The following is a 21,736-nucleotide window of genomic DNA, read 5'->3' as shown; positions in this document are numbered from 1 at the left end:
TCCATATTTATCACCCTGCACAAAACTCAAGTCCAAGTGAATCAAGGACCTCAACATAAGACCAGATACACTGAATTCTCATAGAAGTGGGAAATACCCTTGAACGCATTGGCATAGGACACAACTTCCTGAACAGAACACCAATAGCTCAGGCTCTAAGATTAACAACTGATAAATGGGACCTCATGAAACTGCAAAACTTTTGTGAGGCTAAGGACACTGGCAAAACAAACAAACAAACAAACAAACAAACAAACAGTTGTCCTCTGACCTCCACATGCCCACTATGTAACACTTAAGCACACACACACACATACACACATATATATACATATATACATATATCTGTATATCCTTATACATACACACATATATACATGCATACATAAGCAAGCAAGTAAAGAAGTAAAGTAATAAATATATAAATAAATATAATATAATAAACTTTTTAAAAGGTAGAGATAATAAAAGAGAAATAAGCACTGTTGCTATCTTTGGGTGACATGATGTACATTCGATATTCATACAATGTGGTCAGTCATAGAGGTATATTAATGTAATCCATGACAAAAGAGAGGGCAAGAGCATGAAAAGTTTCAGGTTACCCAGGAGAACATAACAAGACTGTCTCAAAACCTCAAGGGCTCAGCAGTTGAGTCCCTGCCTAGCATGCACGTGACTCTGGGTTTGATCTTGAACAACCCCAGAAAGCAAATTCATAAGTCAACTAATTATCTGTACCTGATAAAACAATTACACTCTGCTGTGATAATGAGTAGTGATTACAAAAATATTAATATTAACACCAAAGAACATCAGTTACCTAGGGATAAATCCAAAGTAAGATGATATTTTAAATTAAAATGATCTAAATATAGAAATCAAATATGGCATGTATAGATTAAAAAGTCAAGAGGTTGGTTTCCCAAAAGCTTTTGTCGTTGTTATTGCTATTTTTGTTTGAGACAGGGTTTCTCTGTATAGCCCTGGCTATTCTAGAACTCACTCTGTAGACCAGGCTGGCCTGGAACTCAAGTGACCCGCCTGCCTCTGCCTCCTGAGTGCTAGAAGTAGAGTTGTATGCCACCATCCCCAGCTGGTTTTCCAAGGTATTCAGGAAGCTTATCTTTATTTTCTGTGTATGCATGCATGCCTACAAGTATGTCTATGCACCATATATTTGTCAGTGCTCAAGGAGGGCAGAAGGGGTGTCTGATTCCCTGGAGCTGGAGTTACAGGCAGCTGTAAGTGGCCTGATAGAGTTTCCGGGGACTGAGTGCAGGTCACCTGGAAGCAGCAAATGATCTTAATTGCTGAAGCATCTTAACAGTACCTCATCTCCCCAACGTTTTTAGTAGATTTCATGAATCTTAGTAGGTTCTTCTCTTCTAGATGTAAAAAATTGCCAGCTAATTCTAAAGTCCATATGGATTTCTAAGAGTGTTTCTAAAGTGTATATGGGAGAATGTAGATTACCCAAAATAATCATAAAGAAGAAAAAAAATGAGACATGGTGACAGTTGTGGGTAATCTTGGTCATGGGAAGGCAGATGTGAGAGGCTTGCATGTTGCGGCCAGCCATGCCTAAGCAGTGAGCCCCTGTCCCCAAAGAAATGACATCAAAGAGAAATGCAATGAGGTCTTTGTTAGCTGGCACTACTGTCTATGAAGGTGCTGTGGTATTGGTGCACGAGAGAAAGAGACCAACGGTGCAGAGCATAACCCAGAAGACCTGGATGCCTGCACATACGACCTTCAGTTCCCAACAGAGGAGCCTGTCAGTGGGCAATGGATGCTCTTTTCCAGAAGTGGACCAATGTTTGTTGAAAATTACTAATGAGGCTCAGCAGTGGTGGCACATGCCTGTAATCTCAGCACTTGGGAGGCAGGGGCAGGCAAATTTCTGAGTTCGAGGCTAGCCTGGTCTACAGAGTGAGTTCCAGGACAGCCAGGACTACACAGAGAAACCCTGTCTCAAAAAAACAAAAAAGAATGAAAAAAAAATAAAGAATTTTGATATCTACTTTACAGTTACAGACAAAACGTTCAGGTAGTCAGCTAATGTAAGGGTAAAGTAATAAAATTCTATATGGTTTACTACAAATCTTCATGACCTCAAGTAAGCAAATTTCCCAACTCAGAAAGCAGCAACTATTGGAGAAAGCGGTGGTAGGTTGGCCTTTGTTACACTTAAGAACTTCTGGAGGCTGTGGAGATGGCTCAGCGGGTTAAGGCCCTTGCTGACAAGCCTGATATCCTGTGCTCCATCCCCAGGACCCACATAGTGGAAGGAGAAAATTAATTCTTGTAAGTTGTCCTCAGGCCTCCACTTGTGTGCCATAGCATGCATGTCCTACCCCCAACTACTTACACCCAAAATATATGTTAAATTAAATGCTAAAGAAACATCAACAGTTAGGAAGTTTGACTCATCCAAAATTAACAGGAAGAGAATAAAAGGGGTCTGGGGAGAAGGCTCAGCAAAAAGAGCTTGCCTTGCAAGTGTGAAGGTGAGTCTGAGTCCCAGAACCCGTGTGAAAAGTCAGGCATTGGGAAGGCATGTGTAATCCCAGTGCTGGAGAGGTAGAGAAGATGCTCTTGGGGCCTTACTGCACAACCAGCCTAGCCTACTCTGGCAAGTTCTAGGCCAATGAGAGATCTTGTCTCAAAAATCAAGGTGATCAGCTCCTTCAAAGCACCAGAGATTGACTTCTGGCCTCCATGCATATATGTGGACATCCACGGACACATGTAAACACACATGCACAAAGTGTGCACATATGTGCACACACACAGAGTGAGTAGGCAAGGCCACAAATGGAGAGAAGATATGTGTGCTACTCTTATTGGTGAATCCCCTTAGATAGATTGTAGGAACAACTCACATATCATTAAAGAGAAGACAACACTATTTTTTAAAACACTCAGGTGGAAGACATGAGAGGGCTGCAGAACAGTAGCATGTGGTAAGATCCTCTCAAGGTATCAGAGAAATGCAAATCAAAGCCACAGTGATGATGTCATGCACTTGTTGTGAACAGCTAGCACTGAAAGGAATGGGTCCAACAAGGCTGGCAGGGAAGCGAACCACCGGAAGCCTTGGCCGCACCTGGGGGTCTACATCAGCTCAGCTACTTGGAAAACTTCATGGCTCTATCTACCAAGGCTATCTATGCCTTTGTCCACCTCCACACAGTAAAGGCACAAGTTTAAAGAATGTGCTAAAGGGTTGGTGGCCGATGGTCCCTGCTCAGGCTGGGAGGTCCCTGCTCAGGCTTGGAGAAAGCCGAGGTAAGACTGCATCCCTCCCAAAGGAGAAAGATTCTTCTGACCCACAGGGGTGATATAGTGAGCTACACCCCCTTTTAACACCAATGGTGAACATACAAGTCCTGAACTGTAAGGCCTGTCACAGCACAAGGAAAGGTGCAAACGTGGGAATTTACATCCTTCAATTAACATCTGGCTCCAACCTGAGGTCCAGAAGACATTTCTACTTTCCAGAAGCAAGGACATTAATGTGTTGCTCTAAAGCAGAAAACCTCCAACACAGCCACATCAACAGTGGGTACAGAAAGTGTTTTCCCCACAGGGGTCTGCATATACACACTCACAGCTCCACTCTGAGGGGAATCTGCAGGGAACCAGGCTAGAAGAGCCACGGTGGAGGGCAGATGTGTAAACAGCAAACCAGGCTTTGCTCTGGCCCAGATTTCCATGCCCACGTGACTGGAATCCACTTTCTCTCTGCAGTACGTTCCTGGTTAGAGAGTGTCTTGTTCCAGGTGATTTGCCCTAGCCTTGCCAGAGTAAAGGTTTGCTAAACAGAAATGCACCCCTCCCATTAGGATTCTAGCATGGCCAGGGATGTCATAAAGGAATGAGAGTCAAACACTTACTTTCATCATTAGACACATTCCCCAGAGATGTGTGGCTGGAATAGCGTTTATTCTCGCTTTCATTGAGACATCTTTCAATCCAGCTCTCTACAGAAGGAAAAAAAAACCAATCAATCAATCAATCAATCAGTCACCAGGCTTCTGTTTACAGGAGACAGAAACATCACAAATACATTAGATGTATATTACCATAAGCTTTCCTACACATCAGCTGAACCAGAAATGGACTGTCTGTGTAGCTTTGCTAAACATGCACCATTGCTGGTGAAAGTTTGTCAAGTAGCTTTCAGGCCACATGGCCATTTGCAGACTCACTTGAAGATTTCTTGGTCAAATTCTACTAATTCTGGAACACTCGAAGCCTAGTATTACCAACGAGGGATCATCCTTCCTTTACACACGAGATAGATACATTCCTGAGACGTGGTTTGCAAAACATAGTTTGTTCAAGTCATTGGCGATGCTTCCCAAACCCGTCACAGTAAGAGACTCTTTTCTTCAACTAAAAACAAAACCCAGGGCACTCTGGCTGAAGTGGAGAAGAGCGGGGAACCTGGAAGTCACCTCCTTTTGTCAGGTGATTCCCAAAGATGTCTCTTCCAAGTAGTGAGAGGAGAAATCAAAACTACAAGAGTTTCTATGTAGCACCTTCAAAATCTAAAGGAGTATGGTTTCCTGTCCAATTTCAAAAGTTAACTAAGAGTCTATATTTTTGTGTAGTGTAGCATAAGGCTTACTCCATTTTGTATAATACCCACTATTCATCCTATCATTCAACAACATCAGCTACATGCAACCCCTTGCCTCCTTTGGACACAACATAGTCCACTGTAAGTGATACCAGAGGGACGGGGTTGAGTGTGGGGCCAGGTTGGTCTTTCTTTGGACTCCATTTCTTCTGTAACAACAATCAGATGAAGTAAGAAGACTGCAAACTTCTGAACAGAGTCCAAAAGAATGTGCAAATGTTCCTGCCTCAAACACCCACCTACTACTCGGGATTCTCAAAGAGAGTCACTTCTGCCTGCATGACCCACTTCTAGGACTTGACAGATTCACAGTGTGTCACCATTCTGATCCCTGCTTCCAAAACCAATCTTCAGACCTTTGTGTTTGCAGACTTCTTAACAGTCAAGCTGGGCTATTGGTTTTATTATTATTATTATTATTATTATTATTATTATTATTATTATTATATGTGCCACTGGCTGCTTTTGAGCCTTGACTCCCTAAACAATTGCCCCAACAAGTTCTGTATTCTTTACACTGTGATTTTATATAATGTTGCAATTCCTGGGATTGCATATGTGGCCCTAGGCTAGGACTGACCACATTCATAGCCATGCAGTTTAAACATGGCTGCTTTCTTCACCTTCCTTTCAGTTCAGATCATCTCAAAATGTAGACATTTTGTCTTTGAAGTCACTATGTCACCTACGTTGGTGACCCTCCTGCCTTGACATGTCATGCTAGGGTTGCAGGCTCACACTGCCACACCTGGTTCTCATTGCTCTCACAATATGGGGGCCTGGGATCTCCTATCTTATTAAGCTAGGTCCTTTCTAGATTATCTCGCACCATTCCTGAAACTACCCTCAGAAGGGAGGATTTTAATCTCCGCTTTTCCTAGAAAGCAGCTGTGACCTAGAGGGAGGCTCGGCGATGGGAAGGAATCCTTCTATTTCCAAAAGCTGAGGAAAAGTCTTCAGTGAGTACCTTAGGTTATGTACGGGCTGGATAAAGCAGCCAGGCAGGTAAGCATGTTTCCCCAAGTAGGAACCAAGTGAGAGCAAACAGCCTGGAGAAGTGCTGGATCTGTTCGAAGTGATGTCCCAACGAACTGTTCTTTTAAAAAGCTGCTTCCAAAATTATAAACAAGTAGGGGGAAGAGATCCAAGAAAAGGAACAAAGGCCAGCTTGTTGAGAGGATATGGAAATCGGGTACTTCTGAGCAATCCCAGGGACCACAAAGCTCAAAGACACAGTGGGGAAGGCAGAGGCTTGTAACATTTCAAAGCTGGGATGTGCAAGGTGGGTGTCTGTCTGCTATCACATCGTAGCCCAAAGCAAATGGGTCTCCAGAACCCTTCCAGGGTTCTCCAGAATGTTGCTACTGTGATTTCCTCATCCCTTCCTGCCTTGACACGGGTCCCTGGCTGCATCCATGGCTGATCATGACGGCATCTGTCTCCATCAAACCACATCACCATGAGCACTGTCTGGAGCTGGGAAGATGGTTCAGTAAGCCAAGCGGTAGGCCCTGAGTTCAGCTAGGTGGTGTATGCTTATAATGTTGGCACTGGTGGGGCAGAAAAGACGTATCTCTGGTGCTTGCTGACCCGCCAACCTCATCTACCATGTGTCATTTAAGACAGTGAGGCTGTCTCAAAAATGAAGTGGACAGTGCCTGAGGGGTGGCACTTGAAAATGTCCTCTTGTCTCTGCAGGAATGCATACACACATGCGCACGTGCACCCACCCGCATGAATATTCAGTCACACACACACACACACACCCTTCTTTCCAGGAGACTAGGAACAGATTCTTCCTGTCCCTTACTGGACTACACCCATGCCAGTCCCGTTAACCTTGGTAAGGCCTGGTTCAGCCATGAAAACCCTCTGCACAAAGAGGACGGGTGTTCTGGAAAACTTGGCAACATTCCAGAGAGGAGGAGCTTATTCTCTACACCCGGTGGGCCAGAATGGCACAGCTCCTGACCACCATGTCCCGAGTCAGGCCAGAATGGCACAACCTCTGACTGTCATGTCCCAAGTCATGCTCCTCCCCTGTTCCTGCCTTCTGTGGCTCAGTCCCAGCACTGGAGACAGAAAAAGCCCGGCCCAAGGACAGAGGCCAGTAAAAAGGGCCATGAGGGGAAGAGAAGCAAGATGTGACGGAGAGTATTTTTTTCTGCCTACTGTCGCACACCCATGGCTCCCTCTGACCCCAAGATACACTGTTTGTGCAGCCAGGCTGCTCTCCGCTGTCCTAGGGAACACCCAAATGAGTCCAGTCTCTGACACCAGGCGGAGATGGGAACACAATTATCATGTCTCTATTTCTCTGGTCCAAGGCCCCCAGTTGTTTCAGCGATTTTTTGGAAGAAATTTCTCCTGCTTTGTTGCTATCCAATATTCTAAACATCTTCTTGTCGGTCAATGTCCTTGTGGCCATCTGTCAAACAGAGTCAACTGGAAGGGCCCAGACAGTGGTGTGACTACTTAGAGTACCCATGCTTCCAGAAACTTTGCAGGTGAGGTTGGGATGGGGCTGTGTAGGGTTTGCCATTCTCAATCAGAATGACGTCTATACTGAATTTTAATGAGGCTCTATAACTCATCTACCTTTGTAGTGTATGCAATTCAGTAACAAAGGCTAACCCATGTTGAACACTTATGTGTTCCACAGTGTTCAAATTGGCATACGGCTCATCACAAGAACTCTATGAACTAGGAGTTGTTAAGGGGCACGTGTTAGGGCTGGAGAATCAGTTCAATAGGTGAAGTGCCTTTCCGAGAAAGCATGAGGCCCTGCGTTCAGATCCCTAACACCCACGTAAGAAGTTGGGTGTGACAGATTATCATTCCAGTGCTGGGGGGACAAAAAGGAAGAGCCCTGGGGCTCACTGGCCAGCCAATCTTGCCAAATAGGCAAACTCTAGGCTTAGGAGAGATACCATATCAACGTGGTGGCATATACCTGTAATCCCAGCACTTGGTAGTGAGGGTCAGGCAGATCTCTGAATTCAATGGCAGCCTGGTCTACAGAGTCAGTTCCAGGACAGCCAGGGTTACATAGAGAAACCCTAACTTGAAAAACCAAAAATAAAATAAAACAAAAAATTAAGGTGGAGAACCTCTGGCAAACACATCCATATTCCACCTCAAGAGAGAAGGGAAGGGGCGGTGGGGAGCAGAAATACATTTTGAGGTAAGAAAGCTAAAACTTAGAGAGAGTAGATGATTGGTCAAAGTCACCCAGCTGGTAGAGGTCAGGACCAGCACCCCAAGGTTCATAACCTCAATTCTCCAAGTGGGAGCTGAGCCTCCTTCTCCTGCCTCCCACACGGCTCCCAGACAGTGTCAGCGCTACGACCTCAAGCAAAACCTGATTTGTGTCAGAACTTTCAATAAAACTCTACCTACACATTATAATTTTTGCTAAATACTCTTGCCTGTTTCTTTGTCAGCCTTTGTCACGTGTGGCGGGCTCTTCAGTTGGCAGCTCAAACACCTCAGGAGTGGAGTTTATTTGGGTCTCTCTTTTGACTCTCCACTAGAACCAAGCATACAGCGCCCAGGCTCACCTCAATACATGCTACATTACTGCCATGAGATTTCAAAGAATGTGTGACTTATAAGTAGACCTGGCCCTGCAGCTGCACACCTGTCCACACAGCTGCAGGATTCTCTAATCTTCCTCATCATCAAGGCTAGGAAAAGCACAGCACAACAAAGACTTCTTCTCAACTTAGGATAAGCAAAATGTTGTGCTTTTGTGTGTATGTGTGTGTGTATGCATGTACACACACCCTCCCCCCCCCACACACACACCTTTTTGATGTAAGAAGCTGTACTAGAGAGATGCTATCTCCAGAACTCTTGAGGGTAGGAGTCTATAATTTCTGTTCTTTTTTAAAAAAAAAAAAATCTTTAGATTTATTTGACATGAATGACTTCTTTGCCTGCACATGTGTGCATGTATGTACATGTGTCTATTGCCCTCTGGAGTCAGATCCCATGAAAGTGGAGTTACTGATGGCTGTGAACCACCATGCATGTGTCAGGAACCAAACCTAGGTTTTCTGCAAGAGCAATTAGTGCTCTTAACTGCTCACCTCTCCAGCCTCCTCCCCACCTCTTTGCTTGTTTGTTTTGGACAAGGTCTCAGGATGTAGCTCAGGCTGGCCTCTACATTTCAATTCTTCTGCCTCCTATACACTGGATTTCAGGAATGTACCACCATTCCCAACTCCCATTTTCCATCTTGAACCCAGCTGTCCACTATGCCTGGCCCCAGAGATGTTGCACACACTAAATAAACCATATTGGATATGTTCTCCCGCCAGCTCTCCACTACCCCAGCAATAAGAAGTTCCTACCATGTGGCAAGTATCCCCCAAGAACGCATTGTCATATATTGGTCTAAATTAAACCTTAAAACAGTGTTCTCGCCATGACTTGATAGCTCTATTTATAGATATGGGAACTTGAGGTGGAAGTTACAAAGCGCGGCCAGCTGTGACCAGCCCGGCCACACTGGCACTCTTCCAGTGCAGAAGGAGCTCACCACTCACACTTGATGACTTCCTGTAGTGAAAGAGTCAAGCTTGTGGCAAATGTCGCAAAGGATATGAGGATGACTGTGAGCTCAGCCTCCTGGGCCGTACCACACAGCTGGGCTCCCAGCCGCCCGAAGCAGGATGAGACTCTGCCTGCCCGTGAGTCTTACTCCTCAGGACCTTAACCAGCTTTACTTACAGGCAGACCTTCATGCCTCTTCACTTTGGTTCAAAGACTGAGAAACCCTGATTTCCACAACTTGTCTCCATTTCATAGGATGAAACTGAGCAGAACCATACAGAGGACTGATTTCCTAGGAGGTGGTAGAAGAAATAGGAAGTTGCCCCATCCAGGAGACACCATGGCCCAGGCACCTGGAGCTTAGAATTCTGCTTGACAAATACATTCATAACTTGAGGGGTGGAAGGTAGGGCACTGATTAAAATGAATCTTAAAAGCCAAAGCCTCGTGAAAGCTTGGAGACACGTTCTTGGGGACCTGAGATGGAGCATTTTATGTATTCATTTTACAATTACTGCCATGTGCCTTTCTTATACTTCTAACAGAAGCCATTCCTCCAGAGCCCTGGGGCCTAGGATCTCAAGACCTACAGATTTGTTTTCTAGAATTTAGTTTCCTCAGCCTTATTTGCTTCATTCAATATCTTGTCCCCAAGAGCTATGAATAGTTAGGAAACCAGTTGGCAGAGATGACTAATGAAAACAAAACAAAACAAAACAAAACACCAGTTGCTGGAATCACAGACAGGGAGAGCCTCCATCAGAAAGGCCTTGGAAGATGAAGAATTTAGGCAAAGACGAAAGGGAGGGAGCAAGCCCTTTGAAGAATCAGAAGTTAGGCAGCATCATGTTCCCCTTAAGGTCCAGATGCCTGACATGACGTCATGAGGGCGTTACAGGCAGGACAAGGTGGGAGAGAAGGCAGACATGGTCTTGGTGGACTGTGAGATTTAGAGTCAGAACACCTGAGTTCAAGTACCAAGTACCGGTGCTACCACTCATAGCTATGAGGTCTTGAGGGTGGGTCCCAGGTTCCTAAATCCCTGCCTACCAGGGTTTTCCAAAGATGCCCTAAAATAGCAATGGCAAAGTGCTGGACCCATTTTGGCCTCATGAGGCATAGGAAACTGGAAAGGCACTGTCTCTTAGAACCCAGGAGCTTTCTGGAGAGATGAAGCCAGAAAGTCAGCGTGGGGGTGGGGGGCTATGAACTGTAGCAGTGACTGAGTGTTCACCTCATGCCAGTTCAGTTACCTTGGGTTACACGCCTCCTCTGTTCTCGTCAGAGAAACCAAGGCAGACAGCCCACTAGCTCTGACTTGCTGGACAGAAACTAAGACAGACAGGGCAAATCCAGGTAGAGTAACTCAGACGGCTGGTGCCTGAGTTGAGTCAGGTCTAACTCCAAAGCCGGCATCCCGATCCAGGGCACACAGCAAGGAAGCAAGGCATCCAAAGAGAGCCTGTGGCCTTGGGAAGGAAGACAGATCCATCTCGGCCTGGCTGAGTCTGGCTGATGCTTCAAGGATTCCCCACCAGTCAGACAGAAAAGGAAAGTGTAGTATGTTAGGCACAAGAGCTGCAGTTAGAGACAAGGACATGGGGTAGAGAAAGGCCAAGTGGATTCCGGGAAAAGGTGAAGAGTTCGCCAACCTGTGGCCCAAAGACTTGGGAGGCCAGGGGTGTGAGAATGCCTTGGGAGCAGCTTGCAAAGGCCTGGCTCCCCAGCCTGGGAACTGTGCAGGCAGCTCAAAGCAGCTAGGCTTCCTGGGGAGCATCATATGAAACAGAGCTCTGGTGCCAACAGGAATGTCTTATGCAACACCCGAGAAAAGGCTGCCTGACAGAAGTGTCACCAGGTTTTTAATAGAAGGTGTTATTCGTCCTCTCTGTCTAAGCCATCTTTCAGGACACTGTGCCAGGGCTTATTTTTAGGAACCCACAACTGTAAAAAAAAAAAAACAAACCATGCTACATGAAAGGGTTGATATGCCCCATGGATGGCTGCCAAGGAGGACTTGTGTTGAGGTTCCCTTCCCCAGAGCCCAGGTCATTACCAGTGGAATGGCGTTGCCATGGCCATCTCTGTCCATAACCTCCAGCACCAGGCCATGCTTTGCTCTGGATCATTCTCTCCCAGTCCCTCTTCTCTCTTTCCTGACTCCACATTGGTGGGGATACACAGAATCTGGACCCTAGAAGGCAGCAGCTGTGGCCTGCCTCTCCAAAGGGCTCCTCAGGTCAGTCAGTGGTTACCATGGCAACCCTACAGGCCCTAGCCCAGGGGCCCCTGGGTTCCATCCAGGAAAGGGCTGAACCACAAAGACAGCACCACCCCCTTGTTTGCCTTTATTTCTCTTCCCATGTTCACCAAATATGGATGGGGTGCCTGCTCTGCACTAGGCTAAAGATCTAGTGATGAACAAGACCAAGAAGGTCCTGGCTCAGAGGACCTGTGTCCTACAGCGGTGGCAGACCCAAACAGACAAACAAGAGGACTTCAGAGTCGTAAGAGTGGTGACTTAGAGGCACAGAATGAGATAACAGGGGTCTGGGGATACTGTTTAGTAGCAGGGATGCTTAACTGCTGGTCTGAGAAGGTGAGATTGGAGGGTAAAGGCCCAAGGCAGGAGTGGGCTTGGAGAGTGAGGAGGACCTGGGAGGCCATTGTGATGAGGAAGATGGAGGAGAGGAAGAAAGAGCTGGAGCACCTAGGGACTGAGCTGCCCAGCGTAGAACTTCACATTTATCCCAATGTTCTAAGGAGCCGTCTAAGCGCGCTCTGCAGCCGTCTGCAGATGACTCGAACCATACAGGGGTTCCACAAAGGGGAGTCTATGAAGGAACTTACATTCATCCATCCCATCATTTTCCTGCCAGCTCTTTATAAAGTATCATGTGCCTGGCACCAGCCATAGAGTAGACCCACTATCTTCGTGGAAAGCTGGAGTTTTTAGCTCAGTTGTGTATAATCACACAATAAGATGTGCCACGGGGGAAGAAAAGAACCTGGCTTATTTTGGGAGTTGGGAATCTTAGAGGAAGTGATATTAAAGTGAGAGCTAAGGAGTTGACAGGTGTGAACACGGCAAAGAGGGAAGAAAGGATGGGTCCCTCGCAAAAGGAACAAAGTGTGCAAAGTCCCTGAAGCAGGCAGAAGAATAACATACTCAAGAAATTGACAGGCTGGGCCATGGAGATAGATAGGCAAGGATAGAGGACCTCCATCCAATCTCCAAGACTCACGGCAGAAAGAACTCTTGAACCTTGTCCTCTGATGTGGAGTGAGGGGAACACTTGTCCATTGCTGGGGGAATGTGAACGTGTCCAGCCACTGTAGAAGTCAAAGTGGCAGTTTCTCAAGAGTGTGGGAACTGATCTACCTCAAGACACATCTTGTGTCATATACCCAAAGGATGCTTCATACTACAACAGAAACACCTGCTCAGCCATGTTCTTTGCTGCTCTGTTCGTAATAGTCAGAAATGGGAAACAACCTAGATGTCCCTCCATGGAAGAATGGATAAAGAAAATGTGGTACACTTACACAGTAACGTGATACTCAGCTGTCAAATAAAATAACATCGTGAAATTTGCAGGCACATGGATGAGATTAGAAAACATCATCTTGAGTAAGGTATCATAGATTCAGAAAGACAGATACGGTATGTATTCGCCTATTACGTGGCTATTAGCTCTGAAGACAGTGATGACCCAGCGACAGTTCTAGAACCACAGAGAGTAGGTACAGAGTAAGGAAGGGACTAGAAGGGACAGAGTGCAGAAAGCAACGGAAATAGAATAGATTATTATGAACGGATTGGCAGGTCTGAAATGGGGGACTAAGTAGGGGGAAGAAAGAGGGTTAAGAGTGGGGGAATCCAGGCAGATACAGCTAGAACTAACTAAGGGGCATTTGAAGGAAAGTTTGAAAATCTAACATAGTACTAGAAACCTCCTAAAATATATGGACATGTAAAGGTGATCTAAATGAAATCACCAAAAAGTGGAGGAGGCAGAGTCCTAACTGGCCAATTCCTGTCACTAAAGCTTCCAGTACTGGGATTGGGTTACACCTAATTGAGTTGTTGGCTAAAGGGGTTCCATGTGAATCCTCAAATAATCTAAGCTGTTGGCTATAAAATAGATTGCTTTCCCCAGGGTGATGGCAAAGCCCCATCGCTGAAGACAACACCTATACAGTTCAGTGAACACGGAATAGCCAAGCCGGTGCCTGCATGGAGCCTTCACCCCACACTCTAGCATCTCTGATATGGGAAGGTACTTTGCATGCTACCAAAAGAGAACCCTGAGCATTGACCAAGCCACAAAACCATTGGTCTACAGTCTGTCCTGCAAGATATGATAGTGCAGTGGAGACACAAACTTGTGGGAGTAACCAAGCAAGATCTGATCTCACTTAAGGCCCATGCCACAAGACAGAACCCATACCCAACACTGCACTTGTGACCGACAACCAAAGACTGGATAGCCTGGGGACCTAGGGTAAAATCAAATAGTACTAGTCTTAAAAATAATAATAATAAAATTATTCCTAATGACATTCTGCTATAATCATAGGTCAGCTGTGCTGGGCTCAGTCATCCTCAGAGAAGCCTCCTCCTGCAGCACTTGGTAAGAAATACAGAGACCCACAGCCAGACATCATGCAGATAATGAGAGACCTTGAAACACTCAGTCCTTAAATGGGATGTCTCCATCAAATCCCTGACCTTAGAGCTCAGGGGTCCCCACAAGAGGAAGCAGATAAAGTATAAGATCCAGAGGGATGGAGGACACCACGGAAACATGCCCTCTAAGTCAACATGAACACACTCATGTGAGCCCACAGAGACTGCAGCAGCAAGCAGAGGGCCTGCACAGGTCTGCACCGGGTCCTCTGTGTATATAGTATGGCCTTCAGGTTATTTTCTACGGGATCCCTGAGTGTGGGATCAAGTGAGTCTCTGACGCGTGTGCCTTCACTTGGGCTCTTTTCTTTCTGTTGGTTTGTATGGTCCAACTTCGATGCAATAGTTTTTGTTTTCACTTATTATATTTTATTATTATCTCTCAGAAGCCTGTTCTTTTCTAATGAGAGACAGAAAGGGAGTGGATCTGGATGTGGGGGGGGGGGAGGAACAGAGGGAGAAGAAACAGTAATTAGGATATATTATATGAGAAAAGAATCTATTTTCAGTAAGAGAAAACAAAGAAAAGGAAAGTTGTCCCCTGACCTTGATACGTCTGAACTTGACACACGTCCAAACACACATATGTCTGTGCGCATACACACACACACACACACACACACACACACACACACACACACACACACTAAAATGTGGTTTAAAAAACTAACAGACACCTTGGCAGCCACTGCTCAGACTCATTCGGGCACCCATTCTGCACATAAGTACTGTGCTTGCCCACAGGCACTCTAGGATGCTGTGGGGCCTGCACACATCCAAGCCTGGCTCTGGAACCAGGGCAGGCTAAGGAGTCTGGCTTTTGCTCAGTAGCTGGTTGGGAAACTTTCAGTGCTTTTAAATAGAGTGGGAGACAGGCAAAGCACCTGAGGGCATCTCCATCCGGTGCTGCCTAAGCACCACCTTAGCAGGGGGACTTGCAGGAAGAGGAATTGTGGAGTAGGGTTTCTGCAACAGGTACTATCTACACTGGCCACTTCCAGTAGTAAGAAGCTTTAAGGCAAACTGAGACTTCACAGACCTGTGTAGGAAGCCAGCCACACTAGTCATTCAGGCATGTCCCACCTTTTGATGTTAAGACAGGATGTCATCTATAGTTTACTCTCAACCACTGTGCAGTCGTTACCTACCCCTCCCAAATAAAACTGAAAGTAAAAAGCCCTCATAATGTTTTAAGTGGACAATTCCGTGCGCTAGATCATTCTTCGCTACCCTCTACCATAAGAAGTCCACAGGGTAGCTGCACCAGGACAGGTGTGGTGAGAAAGGAAGGAAGGGCTGGGGTAAGACAAGGGAAGAGCCTGTTTTTTGTTTTTGTTTTTTAAAACAAAAACAAAAAAAAAACTGTTTTTAAAAATACCTGTTTAAAGTCTACACATAGTAGGTGCTCAAGAAAGTAAGGGTTCATCTGTTGTTTATGTGTCTGGGAATTGATTCCATGAGGACTCAAGTGAAGCCTCTCAGAATGAAAGCGGAAATGCCCTGACCTTAAGGTACTGAGGGCAGACATCTGTGTCAAGTAGATGCCTGTTGGCTCTGACTGTGTGCTAGACCCGCTGGCCCTCCCTGTGCTCAGCACAGGCAGCAATGAGCCCTGGAGAAGGCAGGCAGAACAAGAGATGATGCTTCAGTCAACACCCACAAGGCAAGTAACTTCTCTTCAGACCAGTGTGCGGCTGGAGGGTCAGGGGACAGGAGGACGACCATGGGACTCTGTTGCTGGGAAACCAGCAGCCCCTCTCCCTGCTGACAGGTGTTTTAACGGGTATGCAGGTAGCCTGATCAAATGAAACACTGCCTGCTCCCCAAAACCCCAGACTTCAGTACCCAGCACACACATAGACAGACTACAACAGCCTGTGATTGCAGCTACAAGATATCTAACCCCTCTTCTGGTCTCTGCAAGATCTTGCATGTGAGTGGTAAACATAAAGTCATACAGGCACACACACTCACACACACACACACACACTCACACACTCTCACACTCACATACACTCACACTCTCATACACTCACTCATATACACCCTCATATACACACACACTCACACTCATTCACATACTCACACACACAATCAACAAATCTTTCATTTGTGACATCGACGTCACAACATTTGGGCACTAACTTGCCACGTAAGTCAGTTGTATAAATGAAGCCCTTTGAACCTGAGTTTTGCCCAGCGTCAAATGGGAATGAGAGCTTGTGCTAGGGCACAGAAGGGTGAGGTAGCATCACAAAAGACCCAGCACAGTAGGAAAACAAAACAGAACAACAATAACAACAAAAATAGATTCTAAAACTTCTGCTTGCTTCTGTACAGCCCTGGGGGTGGGGTGAGGGCGTGTCTTGGAAATCATCACAAGACTACCAGGAAAAGGTGGGAGACCCTGTTTGTCCGTTATTACAGTGTGCCACGTCCTATGAGGGTCCTTTGTGTGCTTCTTCAGTTTTTCTGACAATCTCCTGGGAAATGGGTACTTGAGCAGTCCCGCCCAGTCTCTGCACATGAAACCAGGTGTCACCACTCTAAGGCGTGCAGAGCCAACCATGCCTGTTCCGTGATTGCACACTTCATACGTATTTTAACGGCAAGGTTTTCAGACTGAACCTCGTTGCCACGTGAAAGCTTGACTAACGTGAAGAAGGGTGATGCTTGGAATGGTGTATGTGAGATGTCAAATTCACCAGGGCAACTTCTGGCAGCTCCCGATCCAGCAGTTAAGTGCTGACTTAGACTCAGATGCTCTAGGGATGATCTGAGATGCAAGGTCCTCTGAATACAAAGTTGTCCCTGAAGGAAGGGCCACGTGTGAGTGGCACCTCAGCCAGCTGCTTGTTCCCGGTCACCGTATCCATGACAGTGTACCCCCCCCCCCGAGAACTGCAGCTTGGGCTACTTTCTCCCACGGGGACTTGAGAAGACTTGAGGGATGTGAGCAAGGATGTGCACATCAGTGTCTTCCTTCCATTTATACGTTTTAGTAGGTGAAGGAGGGAGCCCGGCTTCGGCATCAGGGAAACTGTGTTCAGATGCTGTCTGGATAGTGGTAGTTAAGATTAAGTGTGCTACCTAAATCCTCTGATTCTCAGCTTCCACATCTGTGAAATGGGGATAAATAATACCATGCGTTCCATATGATCCCTAAGTGAGGTACCGTGCATAAGTACTTAGCATAGTGTTGGGAAAAAAAAAATTTGACACACCATGCAATTTGAAAAAGAGGCTCACCCAAATAAGAGGAAACTAACCATTTTGAAAATAGTCACCTTGCAATCAGTTGCCAAGCTGGCTTCAAACTAGTCGCCTTCTTGCCTCTCACCCTCTCTCCTTCCCTGCTTCTCTCCCCTCTGTTTCCTTCTCCCTTCTTCCTTTTATATGTCCCTCCTTACACAGAGCTATCTTTTCTTCTTAGAAATCTCAGTACCAGGAACTTTGAATAGATCTCAGACCCCCAATGGTCCTGCCTGGTCTCAGCTCTCCCCGGCAAACGTAGCACATGCTGCCCGAGCTTCCTGGGTGCACACAGCTGGAGCTCTCCTCATGCACAGCATCCCTCACCTGTGCTGTGGGGCATCCAGGGACAAGAAAACCCCAAAGCCTGGGACCTAAATGAGCTCAATGATGAAGAACAACCGTTCTTCATTCACAGCAATGTTTTCAGACTTTCAAATGGAACCTTGCTTAGAGGAAAGCTTTTCCTTCCTTCCTTCCTTCTTTCCTTCCTTCCTTCCTTCCTTCCTTCCTTCCTTCCTTCCTTCCTTCCTTCCTTCCTTTTCTCCTCGTTCTCCTCCTCCTCTTCTTTTCTTCTTCTTTAATCTAAAAGCCTGGCATTTGTAGAAATGCTCTCTACCCAAACAACAAGCAATTTCACAAATTCCACCCTAGGTGTTGCAAGTTCAGGAGCAAGAAGAGCCTCTCACACAGCAGCCACTCGGCCCTCTAGAAACATCCTTGCAATTCTCCAGGCTTTGGTGTTTTAACTGAGGACTCCAAGCCCACCCAAGTCCTTCCTTACAAAGTCCCTGAACCTTCCCAGCCAGATGCCAAATCATGCCTCGTGGAAAAATTGTTTTTTGAATTTTGTATTTTGACAAGAGTCAACAAGTAAGGAGACCAAACTCTTAGAAATAGAAATTTTAGCCCACATACTTACTCATCACCTAAGGAAAACATGAAATAATCTAATTTTTTGTGAAACAAAGGACTTTATGTAAACACTCTAATTTTTCTTTCAGCCTAGACTAGTGGTTTTCAGTCTTCCTAATGCTGCAAGCCTTTAATAGAGCTCCTCGTGTTATGGGAACCCCAACCATAAAATCATTGTATTGCTACTTCATGACTGTGATTTTGCTACTGTTATAAATTGTAGTATAAATATCTATGTTTTCTGATGGTCTTAGGTGACCTCTGTCAAAGGGTTGTTTGACCCACAAGGGGATCATATTGAGGGCCCACTGGCCTAGACTATTGCCTGCAGAACTGAACACTACGAGGTAAACCTGGGGAAATGTTTAAGCACTCAATTCCATCATTAGTTAAGTTTGAATTCATAACATGTGTCCAATTCTGAAAATAATATGAAATCCTAAGTACTCCAAAAGGAACTCGGCTTCCTCGTGAATATTTAGATTCAGCACATTACCTATGGATATGCTGAGTGCATGAACTAATCGTCCTGATAACATGGAAGTCCAAAAAGTCATTATTAAGTTCTACAAATGTAGCATCCAAAGACAAACTTTCTTTTCTTAATGTGACACACAATGATTTTACAGAAGCATCCGCAAGACTGGAAACAAATTCGTTGACATAATTTTCTCAACAAGATGCATTTGTTGTCAAGATGAGATGCTGGCTTGGAGATTTAATTAGTAGTTACTGATTATTCCCCATTTGAATGACCTCACCTAAAGTCAGCTCAAAGATCCAGCCACTTGCATGGACTGATGCTGCATTCTTCCCATGTGATGGTCTTGGGGTTTATAAAGTGCTAATTCTCTGCATATTAAGTAAATGTCTGCTGTATTCAGCAGTCTCTGGCTACATCTAAACAATGCCGGACCCTTAGCACAACTGGGTGGTTAGACAACAGGACCAAAAACACTCACTACGTCCTTGTCTCTTTAAATTAAAACAATCACAACACAAACCAATGTCCCTAGAGTCTCGGCTCAATAATTATTGGTTGTATACACAGGCAGATTATACTTTTGGGTTTTATTGAGGATTAAGTAACCACAGAATTAGAGCCCAGACACACAGCTTAAAGAATTCCTACTCTTGTGTTTGGAGAAATGGCTCATCAGTTAAGAGCACTGGCTGCTCTCACAGAGGACTCGGGTTCAATTCCCTGCACCCATACAGTGGCTCACAACTGCCTGTAAGTCCGGTTTCAGGGATCTGACATCAATCTTCTGGATGCCCAGGCACCAGGCATCCACATGATGCAAATACCTAATTTACTAGCACAGGCTAATGCATTCCAGTTGCCTACATTTGGGGCAATTCAAGTGAAAGCAAATGGCTTCATTTCACTCTTTCTGCTTTTTATGATCTCTCTGTGTGTAGAGGTGGGGAGATGGCTCAGAAGGTAAGAATGCTTACAGTTTAAGTACAGGACCTAAGTTCAAATCTCCAAAGTTTATGTTAAAAGACAGCTGTGGCTCACTCTTGCTCCTCTCTTGCTCTCCTGCCCTTTCCCTGCTTCCCTTTCCCCTTCTCTCCCCATCCTTTCCTCCCTCTCTCCATGCACTCATGGCCAGTCTCTCCTCCTCTCTCTCTCTCTCTCTCTCTCTCTCTCTCTCTCTCTCTCTCTCTCTCTCTCTCTCTCTCCCCCTCTACTATCCTCTTAACTCCTCTCCCCATGCTCTTAATAAACTTTATTCTATACTTAAAAAAAAAAGAAAAGACAGTTGTGGCCACCCTTGAGCTTGTTACCCTATTGATGTATGAGGTAGAGACAAGGAGGGCTGCAGAACTTGTGAGTTGCTAGCCTAGATGGTAATTCAGTGAGAGATGCTGTCTTCAGGAAGTAAGCGAGTGACAGACCAAGACACCTGAGACCCTCCCGGGCCTCCCTTTTACGGGTATATACACTTACACACTCACACACACCATACACACACACACATGCTCGGTGACGCACACAAATAGTGCAGGAAGGGCAAAAGAACACAACCTCTCCTTCATGTGATGAAAGCGCTTTGAAAGACTAGACTTACTACCTCCAGGAGGCCAAGAATAAAGTGATTTAGTCTTTAAACAAGTGTGGTCTGAAAGCAGGAGGAGACTGTAGAGGAAAATGGAGATGCAGAGATGCAGGGAACAGGGGTGCAGGGCTGGCTCAATTCCAAGAACCAGAACCAGAAAAGTTGGGGGGGGCTCTCAGCAGGGTGTCGGGGCTCTCAGCAGGGTGTCCGGGCTCTCGGCAGGGTTCCAGAGCACCTCTCTAACCATCCCCATCTCAGGACCTGAATTCCCGGCAGCAGCTGTTGCCTCTACAATGATGGGTTTGTTGTTGTTGTTTTTCCCCCCACTTCCTTTAGAGAGTGAGGAAGGCAAGGATAAAATCACAGCCCAACCCAAAAGTGACCCTTTTTAGGTCATAGGAAGGGTATAGACGTGAATTAATCTTCTTGAGTGAACTAATGAGTGAATTTAAGATTGTCTTATGTTTGAGGTCAATGTCCAACCACCATCGTGCAGCCATTGCTGTTATCTAAACTCCTCTTCCATGCAGAACGCACACTTCTACAGAGCAGACCATAATTCTTCATGCTCATACACCCACTCTTCTCCCACCAAAAGGGCATCAGATCCACCTAAAGGCCAGATCCTATCCTGTCGTTCTGGTGTAAAACTACACAGGAGGCTGACCAAGATGGCGGGCTAGCAGAAGGAGGAACTTTCCCTACTACTGCTACCAACAGCAATAACCTCACCTCAGGCAAGGTCAAACCTTGCTTCTTCCCACAGGGGGACTATGCAGAGCAAGGTTTAAATGGATAATGGTGCCCCCTGTTATGGGGTTGAGACCATTGCCATCTGGTATATATCATCCTTGCCTCTGAGTTCTAAGGGGACCTTTAGAGCACCTTGAAGGGCTTGCCAGTCTCAACGCATTCACATTTGCTCTTGAAACTTACACTCAGAAATCCTTGACAGCTGGGTCAGTGGCTTTGAGGTCCCCAGGTCTGACACCCCACTGAGTGAGACAGAACGAAACCCAAAGGGCTTCTTTACTTCTACCTTATACCTCCCAATAACCCAGTCTTTGAGTTTACTCTCTTGCTCAAAGAAACCCTCACCAAACTGCAGGTCTCCAAGGAGAGGGGGAAGCCTGTGAGCAGCAGCAGAGAGTTCCCCCACCTTTTCCGTCCTGAAGTGTTTCGGGACCCCTAGAGGGGCAGCCGAAGTGGGTGCCAAGAGACCGGTAGAACATGTAGGGCGGGCAGTAGTCAGGGGCCTGGGGAACTGAAGCTCTGCCTTCCCAGAATTCTGGTTTGTGATGTCATCACTTGGACCTCACCTTTGTCAGTGACAGCCTGGCAAACACATTAGCTTATCCTAGAACCACAGCCGTCCAGCATTGGGAACAGAAAAGAACCACCCTGCTTCGTCCCTGCCTCCCTCATTCAGAACTTGTGAGGACTTATGTCCCTGAAGCTACACCACAGACAAAGGAACCTGGCAGGTGTCACATGCTGTCATCAGACACTGGACACAGGTATGCCGTTGTGCAGGACAATATCAGCTAGAATACAGACAGCCATTTTCTTTCTTTCTTTCTTTCTTTCTTCCTTTTTTTTTTTTTTTCTTTT

The 21,736-nt window shown here is 45.9% G+C and overlaps 1 protein-coding gene across 2 annotated transcripts in view; it reads right to left on the bottom strand.

The window, feature by feature from the left end:
* The window catches only part of Rfx4 (regulatory factor X4), a 138,650-nt gene extending 117,282 nt beyond the window's left edge, over positions 1–21,368 (bottom strand). For both annotated transcript variants that reach the window (XM_021174600.2, XM_021174601.3), the window contains exons 1-2: positions 21,285–21,368; positions 3,900–3,986 (exon numbers count right to left, since the gene is read on the bottom strand). In XM_021174600.2, coding sequence (XP_021030259.1) covers positions 3,900–3,986; positions 21,285–21,357 — 160 coding nt within the window. In that variant the 5' untranslated portion in view covers positions 21,358–21,368. The remainder of the gene's footprint in view (positions 1–3,899; positions 3,987–21,284) is intronic.
* Between the last annotated feature and the right edge of the window lie 368 nt (positions 21,369–21,736).

Source organism: Mus caroli, unplaced genomic scaffold, assembly GCF_978045245.1.
Source record: "Mus caroli unplaced genomic scaffold, Mus_caroli_1 scaffold_9, whole genome shotgun sequence".
Taxonomy (NCBI): domain Eukaryota; kingdom Metazoa; phylum Chordata; class Mammalia; order Rodentia; family Muridae; genus Mus; species Mus caroli.
Note: the sequence above shows the minus strand (reverse complement) of the source record. Positions and strands in the feature narration are given on the sequence as shown.